Consider the following 26,481-nt stretch of genomic DNA (forward strand, 5'->3'; position numbering starts at 1 on the left):
GAGGATATTTTTGGACATTCAATAAAGACAATATTTCAAAACTTTTTCATATCATCTAGGTTCTGTTATATAACAATCTACATAATAATTTGATTTTTCATGATAGGACGATTTCCTTCAAAGAACACTCAGCTTATTTCTTTTTTCCTTAGCTATCCGGAGGGTCAAATATTTATTTATGCTTGATTCCAGCAACTGTTCTTAGCTAGGTGATTTTGGCATCATATTTTTCTCCTTTGAAAGTATACTTTTGAGACTTCATCCTTTCTTTAATGGCCCTACTGTTGATAGGTTTTTATGCTTCATATTATAAACCACCTCACATTACCCTTAAAAATGAGCATACTGTTAATAATAAAGTTTCCTGTAATTTGTGATTGTATGGATTTGTAGCAATTACATTTGGGAAAAGAACAAAACAAGAGTTAACAATTACACTTCTTTAAATTGAGATAAAAAACGTTATGTCAAAACATTATATGGTCTCATTCATTTGGGGAATATAAAAAATAGTGAAAGAGAATGAAAGGGAAAGGAGAAAAAATGAGTGGGAAATATCAGAAAGAGAGACAGAACATGAGAGACTCCTAACTCTGGGAAACGAACTAGGGGTGGTGGAAGGGGAGGTGGGCCGGGGGTGGAGGTGACTGGGTGACGGGCACTGAGGTGGGCACTGAATGGGATGAGCACTGGGTGTTATTCTATATGTTAGTAAATTGAACACCAATAAAAAATAAATTTATAAAAAAAAACGTTATGTCAATATTATATGCAAAACCATTTGGCATGGCAAAAAACCATGCCAAATAACATTTTAATAACAAGCGTAAAAAAGTAAAGGGACATTTCCATTATAGAGAACATTCTTACATGATATAAGACTAACTCTATTTAAGAATAGTGACATTGCCTATAAAAATTATCTTTTTTCACCCAGCTAACCACAGAGAAGCCTTAGGTACAGAAATGTCTCCCTGACCATGAATAGCTCTAGGAAGTAGCGGAAGATGTGATATAATCACTGAAAGAATAGGAAAATGTATTATGCCATTTGTTTGTTTATTTATGGAAGAAAAAGAGCTACTTAATTATCTTAGTTCTTAATGATGCTTTTAATATAGAAGGAAACATTGGTTTTAATGTTAGGTTATTTTAGATTATTAGAATTATTGACATGTATAAAATGTACAAATGACTTAATTCAAATGAAAGAATATATAATAATTACATAATGTATCAATAATTTTTAGAATAACTATGAGCTGAACTTATTAATTCATATGTAAAATCTCTTCATATAGTAGAAAATTCAAATTTTATTTCTATTACCTAGTTATTGAACATGTATATATTAGACAATATGGAAAGAACTTTATGTACTACATTTTGCCTTATTTTTATGAAAATTTATTTTATTGTCCATAAATTTTAAGCTTGTGAATATTAGTTACTTACATAATTATATCATTTATAAAAGTAAGAATCAAACTAAGTCACCTTTGTATTATATACTCCAGAAGATTCAGTGACAATAATCTTTTGAGTAATAGTATGGATGACTTTCTTTGTTAATCTAAGACTATTAGACTATAAGCCTCATTGCCACGGGCTTTGTCTTCCCAGCTCCCTGTGTAGATCAACTAATAGGCCTCATCTCTACATCCTCCTACCTTAGCTCTTAAGCCAATTATGACCAGTCAAGGGTATGTCAGCAGCCTCAGGCTCATCATTTAATGATGAGAACTGAGTCAATTACCAACGCATCTTTGATCGTGTATGATGTGGGAGGATCTCTAAACAACTATGTATCTCTCATCCAGCTTACTTTCTATGAAATTGCAGTACCGTTCAAGTTTGTTACCTGGGGCCCCTTATATAGATCTTTAAAAAGACAACTTTAACAAAGGAAGGGAGGGAGAAATCTCCCATGGAGAGGAATTTCAGATTATTTAGATACTCCACCCTCAAGGAGATGAAGTATTACTCCTCACTCCCTAAATGTAGGCTATATGTAGTGACTTCTTCACAAACTGTACAGTATGAAAAGTGGATAAAAGAACTTTAGAGGGAAAAACTTGACAAACACCATCTTAGCCAGCTAGTCAATGTCAACATCAATGATAAGTTATATTAACAGATACCCCTGATAGGTCAAGAACATGGCACTCTATTTCTGTGGTCTTCCTCTCAAAAACCCTTTGCCTCAGAGTATTTATGAGGAAAACATCTGCAAATCCAAGTGAAGGAATATTCTACAAAATGTCTGACAAGTATTGCTTAAAACTCTCAAGGTCATTAAAAACAGGACAGTCAGAAACTGTCACAACCAGTAGGACTAAATGATGTGATATCCTGGATAGAATTGTGGAACTAAAAAGACATTAGGTAAAAACTAATGAATTCTGAATAAAATACGGACTTTAGCTAACAATAGTGTATCAATATTGACGTCATTAATTATAACAAATAACCACATTGTAAGGTGTTAATAATAGGAGAAATGTGGTATAGGGTATATGGGAACTCTCAATGTTATCTTAAAATTTCCATAAATTTAAAACTTTTAAAATATGTTTATTTCAAAAAAAAAAGAACCAATATAAGAAATGATACTGTTGATAGAACCAATGCTTTGTGGCCGACTTTGCCAAAAGCTTGTTTATATCATCTTAATACTAAGGATAATCTTATGAAATGAGTACTGTTAAACTCATTTTATGGGCAAGGAAATTGAAACATAGGTTAAGTGGATTTCTTAGGGCCAAAATCTAGGAAATTGTGGAGGAAGAACTCCAATCCAGACTAACTCTAGACTACATGCTTCTTTTTGTCATATTTATATAACCTATTAGCAGACATTGAGCACAAGAAGAATGCTTATTTAGCATTTTTCCAAAACTAGCAGTCATCAGGCAAATAAGGAAGAATAAGGAGAAAATCCATGCTTGCCAAGAAACAAAATAAATGTACTTCTAAAGGAAACTGAAGAATTGAGGTTTGAAATAAAGGCAGAAGAAATTCAAGGAACGATGAATCTTACTGAAGCATTAACAATGAGATGCTTGTATTCAGAACTTTGACTCTTGAAACTTTTGCAGACAGGATGAAGTTGGTCAAGCATATGAAATGTGTTGCATAGTAAGACATACATCGTCTAACACACAAGTTGTATTGGAGTTAAAATATCTGTCAAAAAATTACAAAAAAGTGGAGAAAAAAATCTGAAGCACCTGAACATGAACATGACTGCTTGTTTACTGCCTCTCACCCCAGATTCCATTTAGGATTGGATATCTCCATGAGCCCAAAACACAGCCCTCTGAGCTAGGGCTCTGTTACACAACTTAACTCATATTAGTCTCTTTTTCTGGAGCAGGGAGAAATGGAGTTCATTATCAGTACTCTCAACTGCCATTCAATGTGCAATTCAATTTATAATTTTCTATGCACGTTCTTGCCTGAGTATGATCTACACCAGGCAGTGACTCAATTCTGATGCCTTCCCTTATCTATAGAATATTGGTTCTGCCTATGTGCTCCCTGACTTTAACGTTCAATAGTGTCATCTATAAAATGAGACTGTGAATATATGTATGTTACAGATTGCTGTTAGGATTAAATGAGATAATGTCTTTTTAAATTCTCCACATAATCTCTGTGATCTAATGCAGTGAAGCTAGTAGTTGAGTGTTTCATTGCAAAAACTGAGTAAGAGGCACCTGGGTGGTTCAGTTGGTTAAATATCCTGCTTCAGCTTAGTTCATGATCTCAGGGTCCTGGGATCGAGCCCCACATTGGGCTCTCTGCTCAGCGGCTTCTTCTCCCTATTTGATCTCTTTCACTCTCACTGTCTCTCAAATAAATATGTAAATCATATTTAAAAATTGATCAAAATGTAATCATATCTTAAACATTGAATTTTTCACTTAAAAACATATTAATATACTTGTACTCACCAAACTTTTGGTGTAAATACAAGGCCATTTGTTGTGGTGGTCTTTTGCACACAGCCTTGCATCGTAGTATCACTCTTTGGAGTTCTCTTAATTTTTTGCATCAGGCATACTTCTAACGCAGTCTATAGTATCCAGCTTTGATTCACTTAAACAACAGACTTCCATTATTTTTTAAATGGAAGAGTTAAGATGATGTTCTTACCTTTTTTCTTTAGGATCACAGAAAAGCAACAAATAGAAACCAAAACACTGGGGAATCCCTGGGTGGCTCAGTGGTTTGGCACTTGCCTTTGACCCAGGGCGCGATCCTGGAGTCTGGGATCGAGTCCTGCGTCAGGCTCCCGGCATGGAGCCTGCTTCTCCCTCCTCCTGTGTCTCTGCCCCCCCCTCCTCTCTCTCTCTCTCTCTCATTCATAGATAAATAAATAAATAAATAATAAATAACCAAAACACAAACTCCTTCTTTGACTAAATTGGAAAATGTGTTAAATCCCAAACCATATACATTATGAAGCAGAATGAAGGTAAAGATGGATGCAGAAAGATACCGAGAGAAAATTCCCAGGGTTACAGATCACCAACAAAACCAACAGAACACAGTTCTCTAAGTTGGAATATCATGAGGAGCCAAATCTACCATTCCTAGTTTGGAACAAATGCAACTGATGACCAGGGTAATGCTTCTCAGATTGGCATAAAAGAAACAAAATATTGGAGAACCCCTGGAATCAAACTGAAAAACCATGTTTATAGGAAGCAGTGTAGTGGTAAAGTAGGATTGAAAAAAGATTATGAATTCTGACTTGTATTCTTCTCAGATGGCAGGAGAAGAAGTAAAGACTAAATAAAGGCTATGATTCAAACACACACACAATTTTGTAAGATGAGAATTTTTGCTGGCTTGAGGTTCAGGCCTGGATCCAATCCAGTATACGCTACTGCAAAAAATTGTGTCAGGAGGTACTCATTTGATTCAAAGATGGGCAGAATTTTAAAAAGGATTGGGAAAGGAGGTATAGTCGGCTTGTGTTCTGTACCAAGGGGGAAATCTTTTCAGGAAGGCTTCACTAGAAGTTGAATGAGACAAAAACCTTACTTTTTCACTGTTACCTCTTTGTACTTTTTAAATTCAAAAGAAATTTTGTGCAGTATAAAAAAGAATAAGGGCTTTGAAAAAATAATAAATTCATTTAGACATTTGCAAAAAAAAATCTGAATATAAATCCTTTCAGCTTTTTTTTTTTTTTTTTTTTTTTTTTTTACTCTTTTTATCCAGTCTTCCATTGGTTTTGACCACATGTAATTTGATAGCAATTTCTTCTGATGGCTTTCCTTTATCAGGCCTTTCACAAAGGCATCCATTTTACAGAAACAACTTCTACTTTTGCATTAATACTTCATTAGTTGTGTAATATTTATTTATATCATTACAATGATGTAACTGCCATAGCAAGCTGAGAAACAAATACAGTTGACTCAGCAAACATAAAGTTAGCTGGTGTGAACAGAAGCATAAGTGTTCTAAAAAGTGGCCTGCAAAGCACACGGGTTCAGTGTACTATATAGGCAGCCCATGTTTTTGAGAAAAATCAGAAAGTAGTGCTTGCTGATGGATTTGTTCAGTGGATGTTAGAGGAAACTATGTTAAGTATGAACATGTGTCCTTATTGTGTTCTTGTTGCTTTTGAAAATTGTTCTCCAGAATATATAGTTTAGATATATGATTATAAGTCTTAATTTTACTCAAAAAATATTAATTGAATTCCTACTATATACCTCAAGCATAGAAACAAGTGAAAGTAGGTATTTCATTTACTTGCTGAAGTCAAACAATATTAATAAGATGCTACTGCTGGTTTTATTGATGATATGCTAAATAAACTAGGTGCAGAAGATACTAACAAAAGAACTTAGTTGCATTGACTTGCTTCATGCATATCTTTAGAGTTCTTCAGACATTGAAGTTGTTTTAACTTGTTATATTGATTTTACTTTAGGGTATGTTTGATAAGGAAAAGCTTTTTTTTAACTGTTGTTAAACTTTTTGTTTTTGTTATTTTATCTTGAAGCTGCCAGAAAAAGTTATAATGGACTACTACGAGAAGTATAAGCCTAGAATGAACGAGCTGGAAGCTTTTAATATGGTAAATCTCAGAATTAAACATATTAAATTGGGTATGTTGCTAGGGTTCTGTTAAATTTTATTGTGGGACCAACCAATCTATGTTGTTTTTCTCTTACTGCAGAAAAATCCTTTTGGATCATTTCCTATTTCAAAACTATATTAGGTGTCAGTAATGTAATAAAGAGAACACATGGTAGATTTCTCTTAAAGTGTATCATAAACGTACAGAAAGAAATTTCAGAGTTCTTTGAACACATATTGGTCTCAATGCAGTTATTTCACAAGCATTCCTTTTAATGAATTTCACTCTTAGTACCTTTGAAAGGTCTCTATCACATATGTGTGACTGCCTTTGGATTCTAACTCAAAGTCATTCAAAGGACATTCTTTTCCTATTATCATTAAAGAAAAACTTTTGATCTCTGCAGTATTCATTTTCTGAAGATGTACAATTGGTACTGGAGATTTGGCCTTATATAAATTTCTGTAGATACATTTTCTTAAACATAAGTGTTAACCTAGTCTTTTTTTTTTTTAAGTTCTATCATTCTATTTTATTCTTTCTTTTAGTTGAAAGTTGTTCTGGCTCCTTGTATAGAGACATTGATTCTTCTAGATCGACTTTGCTACCTGAAGGAGCAGGTAAATTATGTTATTTAAAATATATATAACAAGTATCTTCATTATCCAGTAAATGGATCTGCTTATATCTAGGATAAGTTTCTTATTACATTTACCAAGTTTAAATATTCATTCTATCTTCTTTTAAATGTAAACATATGTACAACAGATGTTTTCAGCAAAGCTGCTATAATAAAAGTTTATATTCTTTTAATTGTATGGTAATTACTATACAGTAGGCAGTAAACACAGCCGTCGTATATGATATATTGTATAGCTAAAATTAATAAAGGCCAGACATTAAAGTATATGTGTGTTTCATTTTATAAGAATTTACCTTTTATGTCACTGTTGGATTTTGGACATATGCATTCTGCAGTATAAAAATTACTTACTGATCAGTGAAAATTCCTTTCGTTTTTTTTCACAGTCTTGTTTTATCTATGTTGATTGCCCCCCAAAATTGTTTTCTTGGTTATCTTTAGGGAAAATGTTTTTTTTGCAGATTTTACTCTGAGCTGTGGTCAAAAGAGTTATGTGAAGTGTTTAAATTAAACCCATATATGGGTTAGGCCTTATGTTTCTACCATGATGCCTTTATTTTAACAATTTTGTTTTATCAGAGGGGGTAATTTTACTTCTCTTTTCAACAGACTATTTGGAACAGGTGGATTTTAATAAAAGTTTGCTTTTGTACTAATTTGTATTTTTAAGGAAAACGGGAATTTTTAAATATTTGAATACTTGTGTACTTTCTTAAGCTATCAGTCATCTCAGAATCACTGGAAATCTTAGGTTTCCAAGTTTATAGGTGACAGAATCAGGCATGTTTTACTAGGTACTCGCTGTTTCCCTTTTCAAAACAATTTCCATTGACCTAAATAAAATAAGTAAATGATATAAATAAATAAATTGACCTACATTCCTGAGTTAGTATATCTATAGGACACTATAATCTGACCCTTGTTTCCTGATCAGTATTTAAGACCCTTGATATTTACTTAATAGATTGGTAATGAAGTGACAGAAATCTTACAAATATTAATTTGTTAATACTTTAGTTTGTTAATACTTTAAATATTGTTTAAATAGTATCATTTTAAATAATATTTTTATAAGGGTAACATTTAGAGAATTTTAAATGAAGAATATAAAAAATTTTAAATAACAATAATTCCATCTTTCAGCATTATTTTAAATGTTTGGTATATTTTCTAGTGCCTTTCTCTAATATATGTATGCTGCACATATATGTATGAGTACATTATGTCTACTTTAATTAAAATTGGAATCAAATGAGAAGTACAGTTTTTCATCTAATTTCATTTATTTTATTCAGAATTTTCTCATCTCATTAGATATATTACAAAAGCTGAATAATCTTCCATCATGTAATAATTTAAGTAGTATCCAGTTGTTTTTGACCACTTTTCACAGTTACAACAAAGAGTAACCTTATAGTTCATTATGTATGTGTGTCTTTATTTCTGAACCGTAATTTCCTGTAGGTGAAATTGTAAGTGTTCATTTCATTCAACAAAGAATAATTTTCTTTTATGTTGTTTATTTTTTGTGTTGTTATTTTACAATATATAGTCTGACTCATCTCATTCTTCTCTTCAACAAGTTGCTATATATTTAAATCACTTATCAATTTGCAGGAAGATACTGCATGGGCTGCACTTGTGAAGTTGTTTGATCCTGTGAAATCTCCCAGATGTTATGCTATTATTGCCCTGAAGAAGCAGCAATGATTTCAGTTGAAGCAAGGTATTAGATGTATCTGTTTGTGGAACCTATTGCTAATTTTGCTCATCTAAACATTTGTATTTGTTATGTAAATATTTGAAAAACGTTGCTCTATATTTTAAATAAACAATAAAATTATAGCTAACAACAGAATACCACAGTCAATTTTTCCATTGTTGAAGCATACATTAATAAAATAAGAACTCATGAAAATATTTTAAAAGGATTGACCTACATTCCTGAGTTAGTATATCAATAGGACACTGTAATCTGACCCTTGTTTCCCGTTCAGTATTTGAGACCCTTGATATTTGCTACATATCACTTTTTGACATTTACTGACTTAAAAACTTCTATTGACAGAGGAATGGTATAGGTGTGTATATATAGTAAAATTAGTTGGTACAGGAGATCATTTGCATTTTCTTCCAGATTTTGAAAGGATTTTCCATGTTTTCCAGAGGGGAAAATCCACATTTAAAGGAAAGAAACACCCAGGAACCAGGCAGACATAAAAAGTGCTTAATATGTGTTTTAATGTCAGTTACATGAGGAAATAGTCTGTGCCCTTAAAAAAATACACACCTTGTGAGATATGGACTTTAAGGATAGAAGAATAATTTTTTGCTTTGGGTTGTGATATTAAGTTTGCAGCCAGTGAACAATCGGGTATTTTGTATAGCTAGTGTAATGTTGGGGAAATTAGCATTTTTTAAGCTTTTTATTTGGAAAATTTCAAATGTGTTCAGAAGTGAAGAGTAGAGTCTAATGAATCCCCATGTAGTCACTACAGACTTCAGTAATTGTCAACATTTTACCAATCTTGTTTAATCTGTACACTTATGAGCATGCACACACTCACATTTGCTACCCCACCCCTCATTCCTAGTTATGTAAAATTTTGAACTTCTTCCCTGAGGTCTAAATACTTATATAACACTATTTTCTCCTTATAATAAAGAAAAAAAATTTCATATGTGTAGATCTCTGTTTAGTATAGAGAAGTGAATTCCAACTCTTTCAGTACCAAAGAAATTATAGTTTTTATTAGAAATTTGTGTGATTAAAGCTAACCCACATGATATAACCTGTGAGGTTACACCAAGATGATAATATCTCAACAAAAGCAAAGAAATATAACATTGTGGTAGGACTATTGCTTTATCAGTATAAATCCCCATTACAATGTTTGTAGACTGTCATCTCATAAAAACTGCCTTTTTTTTTTTAAGATTTTATTTATTTATTCATGAGAGACAGAGAGAGGCAGAGGGAGAAACAGGCTCCATGCAGGGGAGCCCATGTGGGACTCGATCCCAAGACTCCAGAATCATGCCCTGAGCCAAAGACAGACACTCAACTGCTGAGCCACCCACGTGTCCCATAAAAACTGCTCTTGGAGAGCTCATTTACAGTCGAGCTAAAGAATGTGGGATATTGGCAGGAGCATAAGTTATGACAGTTACATTCTAACTAGGCTAAATTCTTAATAGCTCAGCGCCTCATTGGTAAAGTGGGGTTTCATTTAATTTTCATTTTAGAAACATTTATTGAATGATTATCAAATGTGTCAGAGGTTATGCTAGCCACTGGCAGCATGGAGACAGAGGATATGTTCCTCCTTTTAAAGAGCACACAGTCTAGTGAAGAAGACAACAAAATTACTAATTATAATAATCAGTACTATAATTATTGTATAGGGCTAAGAAGGCCAGGACATAGGATCCTTTATGATATCTTCAGATAGATAGACTTCAAGGGAAGAAGTAATATTAGTAGCATAGTTGAGATTCATGTGAGTTAAATTGTTGTGTGTCCTTGTGTAATCACTTTAGTATTCAGTATGCCTCGATTTCTCATCTGTAAAAAGAACATAAGAATAGAATTAACTTATAAGCTTATTACGCGGATTAAAGGAATAAATATCTTACTGAACCCTCCCAAAATATCTCCTGGCAATCTGTTAATAAAGCAAAACGAAGTTTATTAGAACTCTCTATAGTAATAGAGGATTCCGCCTTGACAGTCTCTGAAGGTAAAGTCAGGAGAGGATTTATAGGATTGTGAAGTCTGGGCTCAAGTGGTTTAAAAAAGTGGCTCTTTTCAGGTGGGCACCAGATTGCAGTTTGGAAAAGTTTATGACAATAGTTTTGTGATTAGTATCTATTGCAAGGGAAGGGTCTTGGCGCTAGTCTTGATAAGTAAACTGTTGCTTGATAAGTGAGCTCTTTGCCATGATGACCAGATTGTCTGAGATAAATTAATATATGAGTATTAATTGTACCTGAAACAATGAAATTATTTATTGGTCTCAGTTCTTAGATCCCATACTCCTGTCATATTAATGCAGATGGTTGAAGTTCTCAATGTAAAGCAATTAATTCCTGGCAAATAATACATATATAAAGCAAATAGTATAGCATGGTAGCTATACATTCAGATATATCAGCAATTCCATTAAATATAACTTAAATGCTTCAATTCTAAAACAAAGATAGACTTATTTTTTCAAGGAAAGATAGAGTCCAATAACATGTTAGAAGAAATACATCTGAAACAAGCATATAAAAAGTTCAAAATTAATAGAAAAAAGGCATATTTGCAAATATTCATCAAAAGGAAAGTGTAATACAAAGGAGCTCCTAGTTAATGTCAGGCAAAAAATGTTCTTGATAAAGAAAAGCCCTTCATAATGAAAACCTTTCAATTTACCAGGAAAATACAATAATTACGTTTGTATTTAGTAAAACCATAATCTCAATATATAAAACAAAAACAACTATAAAAGAAATAAATCTACAGTCATGCTGGAAATATTTTCATGCTCTCCCCATCTATCTTAATGGAAAAAGCAAGTCTTAAAGATACAAGATTTGAACAATAACAGAAGTAAAATTGACCTAATGGACAAATACAATAAACTGTTCCCAACCACTATATAATTTTTTCAAGTAACTGTGGAATTTTTACAAAAAATAACCATGTCCTGGGCTTTGAAGTAAATTTTAATAAATTTTCAAAAAATTGAAATTATAGTTTCTGATCACAATGAATTTAAGCTAAAAAAATTGTTTTAAATCTAAGTAGAAAATTTCCATATATTTTAAACTGGTAGATTATACATCTAAACAACTTTTGAGTCAAAGAAGAAATCACAGTGGAAATCAAAGTATTTTGAATAATAATGAAAATAATTGAATTATAATTGATAACACTGCACATCAAAACTTGTGGGATGAGCTAAACCATGATATAAGAAAACATGAGCTTTGAACACATTAGAAAAGGGAGAGACTAAAAATCAAAAGATTAATAGTGAAAAAAAAAACAGAAAGATGATTAACACCTCCAAAAATTGGTTCTTAGATAACTAATAAAATTCACACAATTCTGGCAATAATTAAAAAACTAAAACATTCAAATAATCAGTATCAGGAATATAAAAGAGAACATGCTAATAAATTTACCAGTACATTTATGACTATAAATTTACAAAATGGAAAAATGTTTCAAGGAAACAATATGCCAAAACAGCCTCAAGAAGGAAAATATGAATATTTTACAACTATTAAACTAAATCTGCAATTAATCTTTTATTAATTTCCTACATCTCAGTAAAAGTACTTTGTAGATGTGGCACAGAATTCAATCAACCACTGTGTGTCTGCAATAGTATAAGACTATTCTAGACACTATAGGTTGGGGAGAAACATTCATAGAAGTAGACTCTGGCAGTTCCTAATCTTTAGGAGTATATAATCTATTCACTGAAACACATATGAGAGGCATATGAAAGAGTTACGATTTAAAAAAAATTTTTTTTTTTTTAAGATTTGTTTGAGAGAAAGAGAACAAGAGGGGTTGAAGGGTGGGCAGAAGGGGAGAGGGAGAAGAAGCAGGCTCCCCGCTGAGCAGGGAGCCTGATGTGGGGCTTGATCCCACGACCCTGGGATCATGACCTGGGCCAAAGGCAGACATTTAACCGACTGAGCTACCCAGGTGTCCCAAGTTAAGATTTAGATAATGACACTGGGGAAGAAAAAAAAGTGTCTACGTAAACACACAGTTCTTTGCTATGAACGAACTTTGTCCTAGACTATTCACTTCTGTTTCCATTCTCCTCTTTAATTATAGGTTACTTTAGGTTGTTTTTAAATGTGGTCAGTAGAATGGCTTATTCTCAGGAAGGAAGACTGTTTAAGAAATAATCTGCTATGTGAAATATGTGCTCTGGTAACCTGTGACCAAAGGAACTGAAGTCTCCAAACCTCCCCAGATGGTTTGTACTTGGCCAGTGATGCTACTGGCTGCATGTATGGGGATTTATTAGTGGATGTATTTATCTCAATGGATTGTCTCATTAAGTTTGCAGATGTTCTGTCAATGGAAGACCTTTAAAAAAAATTATACTGTTTTTATTAGAGTTTTCCAATGCACAATCCAGAATAAGAGAGTTAACACATTTCAGCACAGAACAAAGTAGCATGTATTTAAATCTCGTGGGAGGAAAAGCCTTTAACTTGTACTCAGACAGTTATGATTGAACATGTTGAATTTAAGGAAAAAAAAAGGGAAAGTATACAAATTCCAACTTAAAATCACCATTTGGTCAACAGGGGAATCGGTGTGCATCAGCTAATCATGTTGAACTAAGTGTGCATATATTCTGAGTTAGCTCCCCTCTCAGGAAAGAATCCAGCCTTCTAATACTGCTACGGCTCTTTAAGAAAAAGGTTCAATGATGGTTTCCCATCAAGCAAAGTATACCCAAATAATGTGTTTCAAGGGAAAGATAAAACAATTCCAGATACCATTTGATTATAACAACAGACATTTCTGGTGTTCTGGTGACTTCAGAATATTTCTAATTTTAATAGACAGTATAGCTGCAGGTAAACCTCTATGAATAAAGGCATAAGGAAGAGACTTTAAACCATAAAGAAAAAATTAAGTGCTCCGTTTCTATTTAAGCTAACTTAAAAGGACAGAACTAAAAATAAAATTGAAGGCAAAGGAGGTTTATTTTTAACGTATAGAATTCTGAATATCTTACTGTGTATACAACAGTGCCCAGAGTCCAAAACTATATTCACGTTACCAGTTTATACTAGGTTCGAGAAGCCATCCCTAAAGGGCAGGTTATACTGTACTTAAAGAATGATATTTAGAAGTTTTGAGGATCAACATTTAGAGTATAAATACCGAAAGCTATTGCAAGATAAATTATTTTCTTGGTTAACTTTTCTCTCATTAATAGCAAATACTGTTGTTTATCTTGAAAATAAATGAATTTGGAATTCTTTAAAAATATGCTTCATATTTTAGGTCTTTTAGCACAGTTTTAATATCAACTTTTGTTAATGAGATTACTGGTAATATGTTTTCATTCTAATAAATTGGTTACAGATGCTTGGAGAAGAAAGGATTTCATTAAAATTATTGCCATTAATAGCATAGTTCCTACCTTTAAGATTAATGAAACCGTAGTAAATTCAACCAAGATCTTCTTACCATTCTTTTATTATGAAAATTAAAACTAAATCTCATGGAGTTTTGTTTAGTTAAGTAAATAAAGCAATGTTACTAAGACCTCTGAAGGTCTTAGATCATAGTAGCCTGGTGGCGATACATCATATACCCATTTATGTCCTAATTTTTAGATTCCAGCCTCTCTACAAGATGCAAATATGTAAGAAGGATAGGATAGCTGTTTGTTGGCCAGATCAGAATTCTATCTTTGAAAGAAACAGAAGGCCAAATATCTGTAACTTTCCAAAGAACAGAGTATACATGTTTTTCATCAAGTAAGATATTAGAAAATCCAACAGAACTTCAGTGAACATCTGTGAACTGACTGCTGGGTGCTTTCACATTTCAATCGAAATTCAATTACAACAAAATAATTTAGTAACACACATTAGGGTTATATATCCTTAATAATCATAACAGTAATATACACCCAAGGAGCAAGCAGTAATATTTGAGCATGTTTTGCTTATTCCTCATTGACTCTAGGAATTTTTTTTTAATATTTTTTTATTTTATTTATTTATGATAGGCACACAGTGAGAGAGAGAGAGGCAGAGACATAGGCAGAGGGAGAAACAGGCTCCATGCACCGGGAGCCTGACGTGGGATTTGATCCCGGGTCTCCAGGATCACGCCCTGGGCCAAAGGCAGGCGCTAAACCGCTGCGCCACCCAGGGATCCCTAGGAATTTAATTATTTTCCCGAAAGCATAGTGATTTGAATGCCCTGTATCTACTTAAAGACTACCCTTTTGTTCTTTTCTTTGGTCTACCTCTGTGATCAAATTCAGTGGGCCAAAGAATTAAGGTCTAGGACTATATTCAAAACTATACAAATAAAGAAAAAAGAAACCAAAAAAACCCATGTAGATGTGTTTTCCATAGAAATGTATTCTCATAGGAAATACATTTTAAGAGGTATTTCAGCTCACTGTTTTCAGGTTTAAAAAAAATGATTGACTAATAAGAATCCCATTGTGGGGTTATTCTGTATGTTAGTAAATTGAACACCAATAAAAAATAAATTAAAAAAAAAAGAATCCCATTGACATTCCAAATAATATATTCATTTTAACTACTTTAGGTAGTATATTTCATACTTAGTTTTTATTGTCTCATAAGTATATGATAAGGTATAATCAGAACTTTATAATTTAAAATTGAAAGTTTCATCCTGAGGCCACATTTGAAAGAATTGAACACTAATAATAGTGGTTAATTATATTGGGAAGACCAATGAAAACCACAAAGTTTCCTGCCTTAAGACATTAACTTTAGTTTTAATTTTAAAACAAATCTTAATTACTAAAAATAAACCTAAAAACAACTGCTAATTATTAAATATCAAATACTTTGGCATTTTACATGTCATATATAAAAGGGTCATGAAAATAATCAAGGAATTTTATAAAGAGATCCATTTATAAATTTGAAAATTCCAAAAAAGATTTTGAAGGTAGCCATCCAAGCAGATGTCCACACATCATAATGTTAAGGCAATAACATTCCCCAAAGCTGGTGAGCACAGAGCAGTGCATAAGACTTCAACATAAGAGTTACAGGGTATATTTTTTAGTTACCAATACTGATCTTTCTGGACACTAAAGTGATAAATAAAAATTGGACTCCACTCCAATGACATACTTCCTTGTCCAAAGATTAGTTTCCAGTTATGAATAATATATGGGAAGCAAAGATTAGGCTTATTTTTCTACATCACATTTTTCTTAAGTAAGCTGAGCATCACTTATTTTTCTCAGCTAAACTGAGCTTATTACTCAAAAATGCAGTCTATGAACCAACAGCATCAGCCTCACCTGGGAGCTTGTTAAAATGCAGGGCCTCAGTCCCTACCCTAAATCTACTCAATTAAAATGGGTATTTTAAGGGGATCCCCAAGTGTTTAACATTTGAGAAGTCAGTCTTAAAATGGTTCCTCTGAGATAGTTTTATGCCCAAGAACACAGAATACCCTGCCAGGCTCTGTAGTGTCTACTGCATTCCATTCCAGGGTTGAGGAGCATGCAAATCCTAAGGGTACTCACAGCCTTACCCTAAATGGACCTACATATTGGCTCATGCTCAAGAGGTCTGTATCTAAGAAGGTTAGATCCCCCTTTCCTTCAGTCACTGCCAAAGAATAAATACAAAGGAAACCAGAATTTCACAAACCCCTTCTACCTTCAGCCTACATTCTTTAAACAGGCATTACTCCAAGAGGACTTGTTAATAGAAGTTTTGGGTTTGAATTGTGGGCTTTTTGTAACATTTCTCACAACTGACTATGGCAGTGTCTTTTAATTACAATGTAAAAGATTTAATGTGGAAGTAAATGTTAAGAATGTGAAAATATTCTGTATTATCTATATCTTTCAAGACTCTTAACTTCTAAAAAATATATAGCAATTATGAACAACTTTTCAAAAGGCCTTCATATCTTTCAATGGACTTTCCACCCCATAAACTGTGCTTTGCCTGTTTATCTCTGATTATGGTATCTTTTCACCCACCAGGTCTTTTCATATTAATAAAGATAGCAAACACTTGGCATGAGAATTTGCATAGAATTTATTAAGAAAGTCAAGATACAGTGAATCTATTGAGGCAAACAAGTCAGGTTCTTGGGCTAAAGTTCAAGTTGGTTTAACACATAGGCTGTCATTTTTACAAATCCATGAAAAATGAGCAAGAAATTTGGCTCTTGACAAATTTGGTCATGCCACTTAAAGGGCTTACTTTTTCTCTTTTTGTTAAAAAGAAGTGAAGAAAATATATTTAAATTACTCATATTCCCACTATCAAGTAGTTCTTTTCAGTTGGTCCAAACACATACATTGTTTGTATTTGCCTTAACAGTCAACATACCCTTTCGTATTTTGCCTCTTTTACCTAGTATTATATAAGAAACATTGTCCCATGATTCTATACTGCCTTCATAATGATCTTTTCTAATGACTTCATGAAAGTCCATCCTAATGAGATATATCCTGTTTACCCATTATTTTATTGTTAGAACTTTAAGTAGTTTCTAACCTCTTTAGTCTCCAGCCTAGATATCTGTACATAAAATACAAGGAAACATAGGCAAGCAATCTACTAATGACTTGACAAAAATCAGTTAACATAGCAAGTCTTCTACATAAACGTGCCAGTAAACTTAATTCAAACACACCCTCCAAAAATGCACGAGTGGCCAGTCACAAAATAAAAAAATAAATACAAAGAACTTTTCTGAGTGCTCCATCTGAGTATAAAAAATAACCTATAATTTAATCTTTGTTGCAAACTTTCTCTGGACCAAAGAAACCGCCTACAATCTAGTAAATGCTAACAGCATATAGTTTAACTGAAAGTTTGAACAGACACAGAATGCCAGTTTAAACAGATGTCATAATCAAAAAAATATTTACCCCACTTACATGTATTAGTTAATAGATGTCAAAATGGCCAGTTTGACAGGAAGAGAAGAATGGGACCACTTCAGTTATAGATTTCATTGAATCTCCCCAGAAGTCCCATTTTTATTGGCCTTATATTCAGTCCAAAGGTGTTGCATAAGCCCCTTCCTGGCAAGCAGGAATACATCATCAATTTCTTTGACAGTTTTGAAAGTCTACTATTCAAATTGCTCTTTCACCATCCCAGTCTCCATGGAAGGTTCCAATATGTTAACATAATTCCAGATTCAGTATCCTCAAATGTGCTGGCATCTGAGCAGCCCTCTCTGAAGGAGTCTTCTTGAGTGGCCAGATCTGTTTAAAAAATTTTAGAGGTGACTCCAACTTTATATTTCTCTTAAACACATACATACCATTCATACAGAGTGTCCTTGGCAACTACTCAATTTTTAAAAGGTTTTTTAAACTCCAAATGACATGAAGGTTATAATAATAATGCCAAGTAAATATTTATTGAGTGCCTATGCCGTGTTAGGTGCTGTTCTAAGCACTTTATTAACTTATTCAATCCTCACAATCATCCTGAAAGGGACTATACTTTCTTCTGCTTTACTACAGAGAAAATTCAGATACAGAGAGGTCAAGCAACTGGCTCCAAGTAGGAGGCAGGAAGAAAGCTATGGAACAGTAAATTCAAGATTCAATTTAGGCATCTGACTTGAGAGTCTAACCACCTAACCACTACAGTGACTGTCTTACCACTGGATTATTTGGGTAGTCTGTGTTGGTCTTCTTCCATTTTTTCAGTTTCCTTTTGAAAAAAGTAAGATATTGCTGGATGCATAACTCTGTAGACCTCAAGCAATTGATGATTTCTTGGTTGCCCTGCCTCTAAATGGGTAGGTATCATAGTCTGCCAGTCAGATGAAAAAAAATTTTTTTTTTTTCAAATAGCTAGAATAATATTTGGGGTTTTTTTCCTAGAAAACCTGAAAAATGTTTCAGTACTAAGTGAAGGAAAATATATGTGCAACTAAAATCATATGTAAAGTAATTTTGAATTTTCTGTTTGACATAATAATAGATAATTCCTTTTTTTGTTTATACTGGAAAATTAAAGCTGAGACTTCAAGTCACATTTCCCAAAATTGCCTAGATAAAACGTGGAGATGCTAAAATATAAAATAAATGACAGTTATGGATTATATTCATTCAGGTGGCACATCTGGAACAAGAGACAAGGTCAGTCTCAACATCATTCTTCTAACATGTAACTAACTCCTGCTTCTTTAGCAGTGACCATCTTCAGCTCACTTTAATGATCCTATTTTTTTAAAGATTTATTTTTATTTATTTATGATAGACATAGTGAGAGAGAGAGAGAGAGAGGCAGAGACACAGGCAGAGGGAGAAGCAGGCTCCATGCCAGGAGCCCGACGCGGGACTCCATCCCGGGACTCCATGATCGCGCCCTGGGCCAAAGGCAGGCGCGAAACTGCTGAGCCACCCAGGGATCCCCTAATGATCCTATTTTATATTAAAAAAAAAAAAAAAAGGCAAAGGGGCACTTAAGGTAATACACTCAGTTCAGCAACTGACTGTTAGTTTTGGCTCAGGTCATGATCTTAGGGTTGTGAGATCCAGCCTCATGTCAGCTTCTGTAGATAGCATGGAGTCTGCTTGAGATTTTTGCTCTCCCTCCCCCTTAATGTTTCCCCCTGCTCTTGCATATACATAAACATTCTCTCTCTCTCTCTCTCTCTCTCTGAAATTAAATAAATCTTTTAAAAAGTAAAGCAAAACCAGTCATTGAATTTCCCTAGCTTTTTGACAATCTCTGATCCAAAACTGGACCCCATGGTTTTAAATCCTCTCCATAACCATACAATACCCCTTAAATCCTATAAGAAGCTCCTAAAACTTTCCTTTACTAAGACAACCTATAGTTCCTCTGGAGTGCATTCTCTGAGCTGTAGTATTAAGTGAAATAAATCTAACTTGGACTAGAGGGGTTTTTTTCCTAGTGCTCTTTGGTCAATGGGACCAGTTGTTTAAATCATTTGACTAGCTGAAAGGTGGTGCTAAGGTACATTGAAGAGCAATATATGGAAGAAAACTGACCATTCCATTTTGAATATATTGAGTGTAGGGTACTTTTGAGAAATTCAAGCAATGTTAAAGAAGCACTGTGCGTTAAGGGTCTTTATAGAACAAAGGGAATACAAGTTTAGAAGTTAACATATCCATGGAAATCGAACCTGTGACATGGATGAGATACTCAGTGCAAAGAGCATAGGGAGAGAAGAATGGGGAAACTAGGACTGAATCTTTAAGGACTCAAGTATGAAGATTCTGTAGAGGAGAAAGCACATTCAGAGATAAATCAGAAAGACCAATTATGTATCATCATATGAACAGAAGAAGATATTTCAGGGCCTATAGAGTGACCAATGGTTGAAAACATTTGAGAGATCAAGTTAAGAAGTTAAGAAGAGAATGGAAAATTTTCCTTTGGAGTTCACTGATATTTTTTGTGAGAGATTTTTCAGAATTTTGATGGAAGGAGAAGCCAGATTAAGTGGATGAAGAGTAAGTATGAGGTAAGCAAAGTGAAAAAAGAGGTCTTCTAGAAGAAGGGACAGTGTGGTAATGCTATATATAGTGTTAAAAGAATAGATTCTAGAGAGAGACTGATAGAGTTCAAATTCTAGTTGTGTCCCTCCTAGCTGTGTCACCTTGGTTAGGTTACCTAAATGATTTATGCCTCATTTTTTTCCTCTGTCAACTGGGAGAAAATAATAACAGATCACTTGGGTTGTGAGAAGGGAGATCTTTGTAAATAGTAACTTCTCAATAAGAATTAGCAACAATTATTTCAAAAACACGAAACAGCATGCCTCCATAGGGGCCTGAAAGTAGATTGATGTGAACAGTGAGTATGGAGAAGAGACCACAAAGAGGCTTGACAGGATCCTAGATCTAGAAGACCATGAATGCCCTGCCTAAAGAGGTACATTTCCTCTCAAGGCAGAAGGATCCATTGAGGAGTTGAAGAAGAGAGTATGCATTTATGTTCCTATTTTAGAAAAATCACTGTGACTATAAGGGTAGAGGATGGACTATAAGGCTAGGTAGTAGAACCAAGCTGAAGGCCAGGACAGCAGTTAAGAGCCTGTTTCAGAAACCTAAATGCAAAGTGATAAACTGGCTTATGGCAGAGGAAATAGAAATGGAAAGAAAAAATAATTAATTCAAGGGCTCAAATGACCATGACTTGGGTTACTGATTGTGTATCACAGGTAAGGGAGAAAATGAGGTTTAGGATACTCACCCTTTATATCCCCCCAAGGTTCTAGTTTGGGAGGCTAGCTGTGTAGTAGGCCATTTCCTGAGAAAGAAAGTCTAGGGTTGCTTGAGAATTAGGAGGATTATTGTTCAATTTTGAATATGCTGTATCTATGCAACACCCAAATGATAAATATATCTAATATGCAACCTAAAACCCATAGGAAAGTTAGAGCTCAAGATCCATAAATGGTTGTCTAAGTTATGGGTATTCAAATGGTATATCTAGAGAGAAAAGAATACTTGAAAAAAATTATTCAGAAAATTTATATAGGAAAATAACATCAATTGACAGTAAACACATATTAAGCTTCAGGAAAGGTAGTGAAAAAGGTGGTGAAAAAGATGATGGCATAGGGTAGTTGGTTTTCTCTAAAGAAGGATTTCTAGAAGGCCTCAGTGGAAAAGGATAGCAGCAGTAGAATGAGTAAGAAGGAGGGAGAATATAGCAGTATAGACTTAAAAGCATGATGGGGCTAACTGATTGGAGATGCATATGTTTTGTTCAGCGACAGAGCAAAGGCATGTAGTTCCAGGTCTTTTGGCAATTCCCAGGTCGTAAGAGGCCTCTGGTAGTCACTTTCTGTGAATGATACTGTACACTTAGCTCAAGTCAAACCCCTTTCCTTACCTTCTAGCCTGGTGACCTCCTCATATTTCATGACCCACCTCAAATGTTACTTTCTCTGGAACTCTTCACTCTTCCCCAAGTGACCTTAGCAGGCTTGATTATTTCTTCTTCTAAGTTTCCACCGTATATTGGTATTCCTGTGTCATTGTAAGTAAAATATTCCCACTCTACAGTGGAATTCAAAGACATGGACATGATTTTCCCAAGGGGACCCAGGTTTTCTGACTCCCAAGATCAGTACTATTTCATTATATCACTGCTCCTCTTCTCCTCCAAGAACAGAGAAGAACCTCATGACTACAAACTTCTAGCCACTATAGGAATTTGTTTGTTCATTTGGTTAAGAAAGTGTGTAAAGGCCTGTGTTAGGTAAGGTTTGGAGTGAAGGGAGAGAGACTTTGCAAAGTAGAATTCAGTCCCCTTTGTCAACATCTTACTTTTCCAACAGATCACCCACCTTGCTTTTCTCCTGCCCTCCTTCCCACAGGCTTATTTAAAGAGATCCTTTCTTGTTCTAATGGTAGTTCTGTTATCTGTGCTCCAAAGTCCTGACCCACAGTTCTACTCAACAAGGGCAAATACCTAAAAAAATAAAATATATGTTTGAGAAGGAAAAAAAGGACAACTACCACTACCCTCTGTGTCCTGTATCAATATCATCCCCTCCTTCCTTGCCTTTATATTATAAAGATTGAGGTTAAGATTGTGGTTGAGGGGAAGCTACAACTCTATGTCTCTACTTTGTGCCTTCATTTATTGCGAGCTCACAGCAACCAGATGCCTCTTTGCCATCCCAGCAACTGGCCAGTGCCTTAGCTGGCATCCATATCATTAGACCCAGAGGACTCTTTGTTGACATGCCATGGTATCTGCCATTGTTAAGGATTCCCATCTTTAAACTTACATAAACTATAGATGTCATTCTTGACCACTTTTTGTTTTTTCTTTTTGCCCATATCTCCTGCCAAAGGATGAACCTGGGCAGCCATATTTTATACCTAAGATCACAGGTGATAGGAGTGGGAGTAGACACCTGGTCATAGTAGCCTAGATCCCTGATGTGACCTGACTCAAAAAGAAGCATCAGACCTATCAGATTCTCTTTCTTAGGAATTAGAAATAGAAAACACTGGCATGGGAGCTAAAAGGTCATGATGTACAAAGAGATTCTGGAAGCAACATTTGACCTTGTGAAACCAAAATTGTGAGGGTCAGAAACTACAAATGAGCAGAGGAAGAGATCCTGAAACAGAAGAAAGAGAGAATACAGAAAGAAACAGGCCATAAGATTCAGGGAGGTGGAGAGGACACGTGACCCCCAAGAACCTCCTTCCCAGAAGCCAAAAGAGCCACTTCTCTAGAGTTTTCTCCTTCCACTATTTGTTCCCTCCCAGCCTTCTTTGCAGACTGTTCTCTATTTGTCATTTAAATATATTTGTTTTTCCTTTGAATGCTCTGTGTTGGGCTTTTTTCAATCCACACACTTTTCAAGAAACGTCGTCATGGCCTCCACAACTGCCTGTGTCTCAAGAGGCCCACTCAGATTTAATTTTTAGGCTAACTCTCGCTCCTGAATCTCTCTCCTGAGCTTTTAGTCATGTTTACCCAACTGCCTGATGGACATTGCCATTCCCCATGGCTGTTCCCCTAGCATCTCAAGATCAACATGTCCAAAATTAAACTTTCCTGTCAAACCAACTAAAATCACCCTAGACTCCTCCCTCCATCCAAATCATTTAAATATGAAGTCATTGTCATTCAACCACTTACATTTCTCCTCACCATCTCTCCTCTCCTCACTCCTGCTACTCTCTCGCTCGGTTCAGGGCCTCATAAGTACCCTCCTGGTTTCCCTGGCATCAGCCTCCTACCCCTGCCTGTAACTCTTCTATGGCCTTCCCATTTTCTTACAGGAAAATCCAAGCTCTTTAACATGGCATCCTAGTCTTCCATGATGCTTTTCCTGGTTACTTCATCAACACAATCTTTGGCTGCACTCCATCTACCACAGTTCCAAAGCATCTAGACTTTCTGTGATTCCCACAATATCTCCAATGTTGCCTCCGTCTGGACTTTGCCTTCACTGATCCCTCTTCCAGGAGAGCTAACATCCCTTTCTCTTCTAGTCAACACTTTCCTACATCATCCTTCAATATTTATGATCTTGCCTCCACATATAAATCACTATCTTTTTTTATTATGTCCCGACTTCACTGTGTACAGAGAAACATGACACTATTGCACGTACTTTTAAATGGTTTGTATTTCTCTGTCCATTCCTGGAGGGGCAGAAAACATACCATTTTTACTGTTTGTCCTATGCCTAGCAGTGAATACGTTCAGAACATGCTGTGGAGAAAAGGAAGGAAATGAATACACTGATCCTCCATGGGGAAAATACTGCCTTTCCTCTGAGAGAAAAGAATAATGCCAGGTAAGTGAAGCCATGAAATTTTATGGTCATGATTAAAATGCCTACCAAGAGCAACAACAAAATTCTTCTCCTACCCAAGAGCAAGAAAAGGCACCATCCTCTTTCTCAGAAAGTGTAATGTCACCTCAGTAATTGGAAGTGGAAACCTCTAAAAGGAAGGCAGTCTGTTTCCCAACTGAGCAAGATGAAACAATTTCCCGGACTAAACAGAGCCCTGGACTAAACAGAAGCCATTAAAAATATAAAGATTTTACATCTACAGTCCTATATTTATGAGAATATCAGGGATATGAGGCTGGAATTCACTCCATTTAGGTCCTGATAAACAAAGTGAAAATGGAGCCCATCACAGAGAAAAGTCCCAGTATCCTGGCGGACACAGGCAGGAAAGACTGTCACAGCTGATAAGAGTGCTAAAGAGTCAATTAGTCCCTAATTACCTGAGCAGCCCCTGCTGCTGCCTGGCTTGAGGACAGTTTAAATAGGAATGTCTCTTAGGAACAACAATCTCTGTTTAGGATGTAATGAATGACTTATTCAATCCAGGATGGGAGAGGACCTCGCTGCTCTAGACTGGGTCCCCGCGGCTGAAGTGCTAAAGAGATCCAGGCTATGAGCCTGCATCTGAATATCAGATACGGTATCCTTACTGTTGGCCCATGGTGTCTAAGTGCGTGATCATGCACCACCCACCAGTCTAGTAGTGAAGGAGACTGGCTACAGCCTTGGAGACACATGATGGAGGAGACAGCCTGTGGAGGGCACCCTGAAGAAGGCACAGGAAATAGGGAGGGGCCCTTTCAAAAAGGGCTCCACTGGCCAAGGGCTCAGCACTGAACAGCTTCTGGGGAGAGAAGAAGGACCTCAGAGAAAATGCCTGTTAGACTGGTAAATGCAAGCTGAATATTCTAATCAAGAGTGGGAAGCTGTTTGGGCTTCTGCACTGTTGAGAATGATGGTCTTCCTTGACACATCCCAGGGGAGTTGGGGGTAGGCAATGCATTGTTCCTCCCTGGGCCATTCTTCTGCCCCAGGGCTCCAGGCAGAGTTGAGTTGGATGCTTGCTCATGTTTCCTCTGTGTGAAATAGTCTCTTCCCATTCTAGTTACTGCTTTCTTATTCTCCAGGTATCCTCATATGCGTCAATTCCTGTGGGAAGCATTTGCTGATACTCGGCCCACACCTCCACCACCATCCAAGTGAAGGGTAAGAACATCATCTTACTCCCATGTATGCTCATTAGGGCACATAGACTGTAAATTGCCATGCCTACTTCCTTATCTGCCTAGTGGAACCTAAATTCCCCAAAGGTGGGAACCATGTGACATACCTTTGAATCTCCAGATTCTGACCTGCAGCATTTTCTAATCTCACATGTTTAATAAAGGCTTTTTGAACCTTTCTTAATAAGATGCAATAATATACGATATATAATTATATATAGTATAAGATGAAATAAGCAGAGCTGGTAATATTGCAGTAGTCTAAACTGAAGCCATAAAGACACTTTTAATGGGAGACAACCTAAGCAGTAGGTCTGTGAAATGGGAGTACAGAGGACAAAACCAATTTCTGTGTCACAGACCCTTTTGGCCATCTGGAATTATCTTTGGGCCCCTCTCAAACATTTTCTTTTTTCTTTTTTTTTAAATATTTTCTTTTAAATACAAACTGAAATACATAATAGGACAAAGCAAACCAATCATACTGAGATCATTACTAAAAGAATTTTTTAAAGTTATGATTTAGTAGTATGTGTATGTTTCTTTATTAACTCACAGAATAAAAAGATCAAGTAGCAGTTCTAAAAACTATGATTTTTAAGTAACAATAAATGTCAGCAAACAGTATTTGAAGATACTGGCCACAACTGTAATGTGACATGAAAATATCTGACCTTCTGTTGGCAAGAGTTGCAGGTATTGCCAATACTACTGAGGTTTGTTGTCCACATTTCTAATGGAAGGAAACCCTAAATTAGAATTAGCAATTAGTGAAAATAAAGAAGTACATTTTCTCCAAGATCCAGGAACATGGGTGCCCTGAATTCTATCTGTGGGTCCCCTAGGGTCAATAAACCCCCTGTCTGTGGAACACAGAAAAACAAAACACCTAAAATAACTACCAAGAATAGCAGTTCTTTCATCTTGGAGAAATGGTATCTTCTTAAATCAGTGCAGGTCTTTATCTACATTCTATAGTAAACAACTGTTTCAGAGGGACTTAGGTTTCTGAAGATAGGAGTATTCACTTTATTTATGTAAAATATAACAGTTTACAAGACTTACTAGAAAACCACAATAATAATAGCAGGGTAGTAATTTGTTTAAGGATAGTTATATAGGTGAATGGCACAGACTAGTGAACTCAGAAATCGACCCACACTTGTTCGGTCAGTTGACTTTAGACTAAGGTGCCAAAGCAGTTCAGAGGGTTTAAATATTTTTTTCAACAAGTGTTGCAAACAACTGCCTCTCAGAATGAAAAACCAAAAAAGCTTAATTAACCCTTACCACATACAAGTGGTAAGCATACAAGTTACTCAAAATGGATCTTTGTCCTGAATGTAAAAAACTACTAGAAGAAAACATAGAAAAAAATATTTGTGACCTTGGGTTAAGGAAAGGTTTCTAGGCACCAAAAAACATGAACCATAAGTGAATATTTCACAAATTAGACTTCACCAGATTTAAA

At 35.1% G+C, this 26,481-nt stretch overlaps 1 protein-coding gene across 13 annotated transcripts in view; it reads left to right on the top strand.

Moving 5' to 3' along the window:
* The window catches only part of METTL25 (methyltransferase like 25), a 130,555-nt gene that overhangs the window by 99,178 nt on the left and 4,896 nt on the right, over nt 1-26,481 (top strand). For 9 of the 13 annotated variants that reach the window (XR_003133380.3, XR_003133384.3, XR_003133385.3 and 6 more), the window contains 5 exons: nt 6,026-6,100; nt 6,652-6,723; nt 8,364-8,472; nt 23,681-23,787; nt 24,915-24,993. Coding sequence is in view for 1 of the 13 variants with exons in the window: in XM_025439428.3 (XP_025295213.3) it covers nt 6,026-6,100; nt 6,652-6,723; nt 8,364-8,456 (240 nt within the window). In the remaining 12 variants the exon portion in view is untranslated. Of the gene's footprint in view, nt 1-6,025; nt 6,101-6,651; nt 6,724-8,363; nt 8,605-12,585; nt 19,978-23,680; nt 23,788-24,914; nt 24,994-26,481 lie in introns of those variants that run through there. The other 4 variants (XR_007402216.1, XR_007402215.1, XR_007402217.1 and 1 more) reach the window with 4 other exon arrangements.

This window comes from Canis lupus, chromosome 15 (assembly GCF_003254725.2).
Source record: "Canis lupus dingo isolate Sandy chromosome 15, ASM325472v2, whole genome shotgun sequence".
In the NCBI taxonomy this organism is placed as follows: Eukaryota; Metazoa; Chordata; class Mammalia; order Carnivora; family Canidae; genus Canis; species Canis lupus.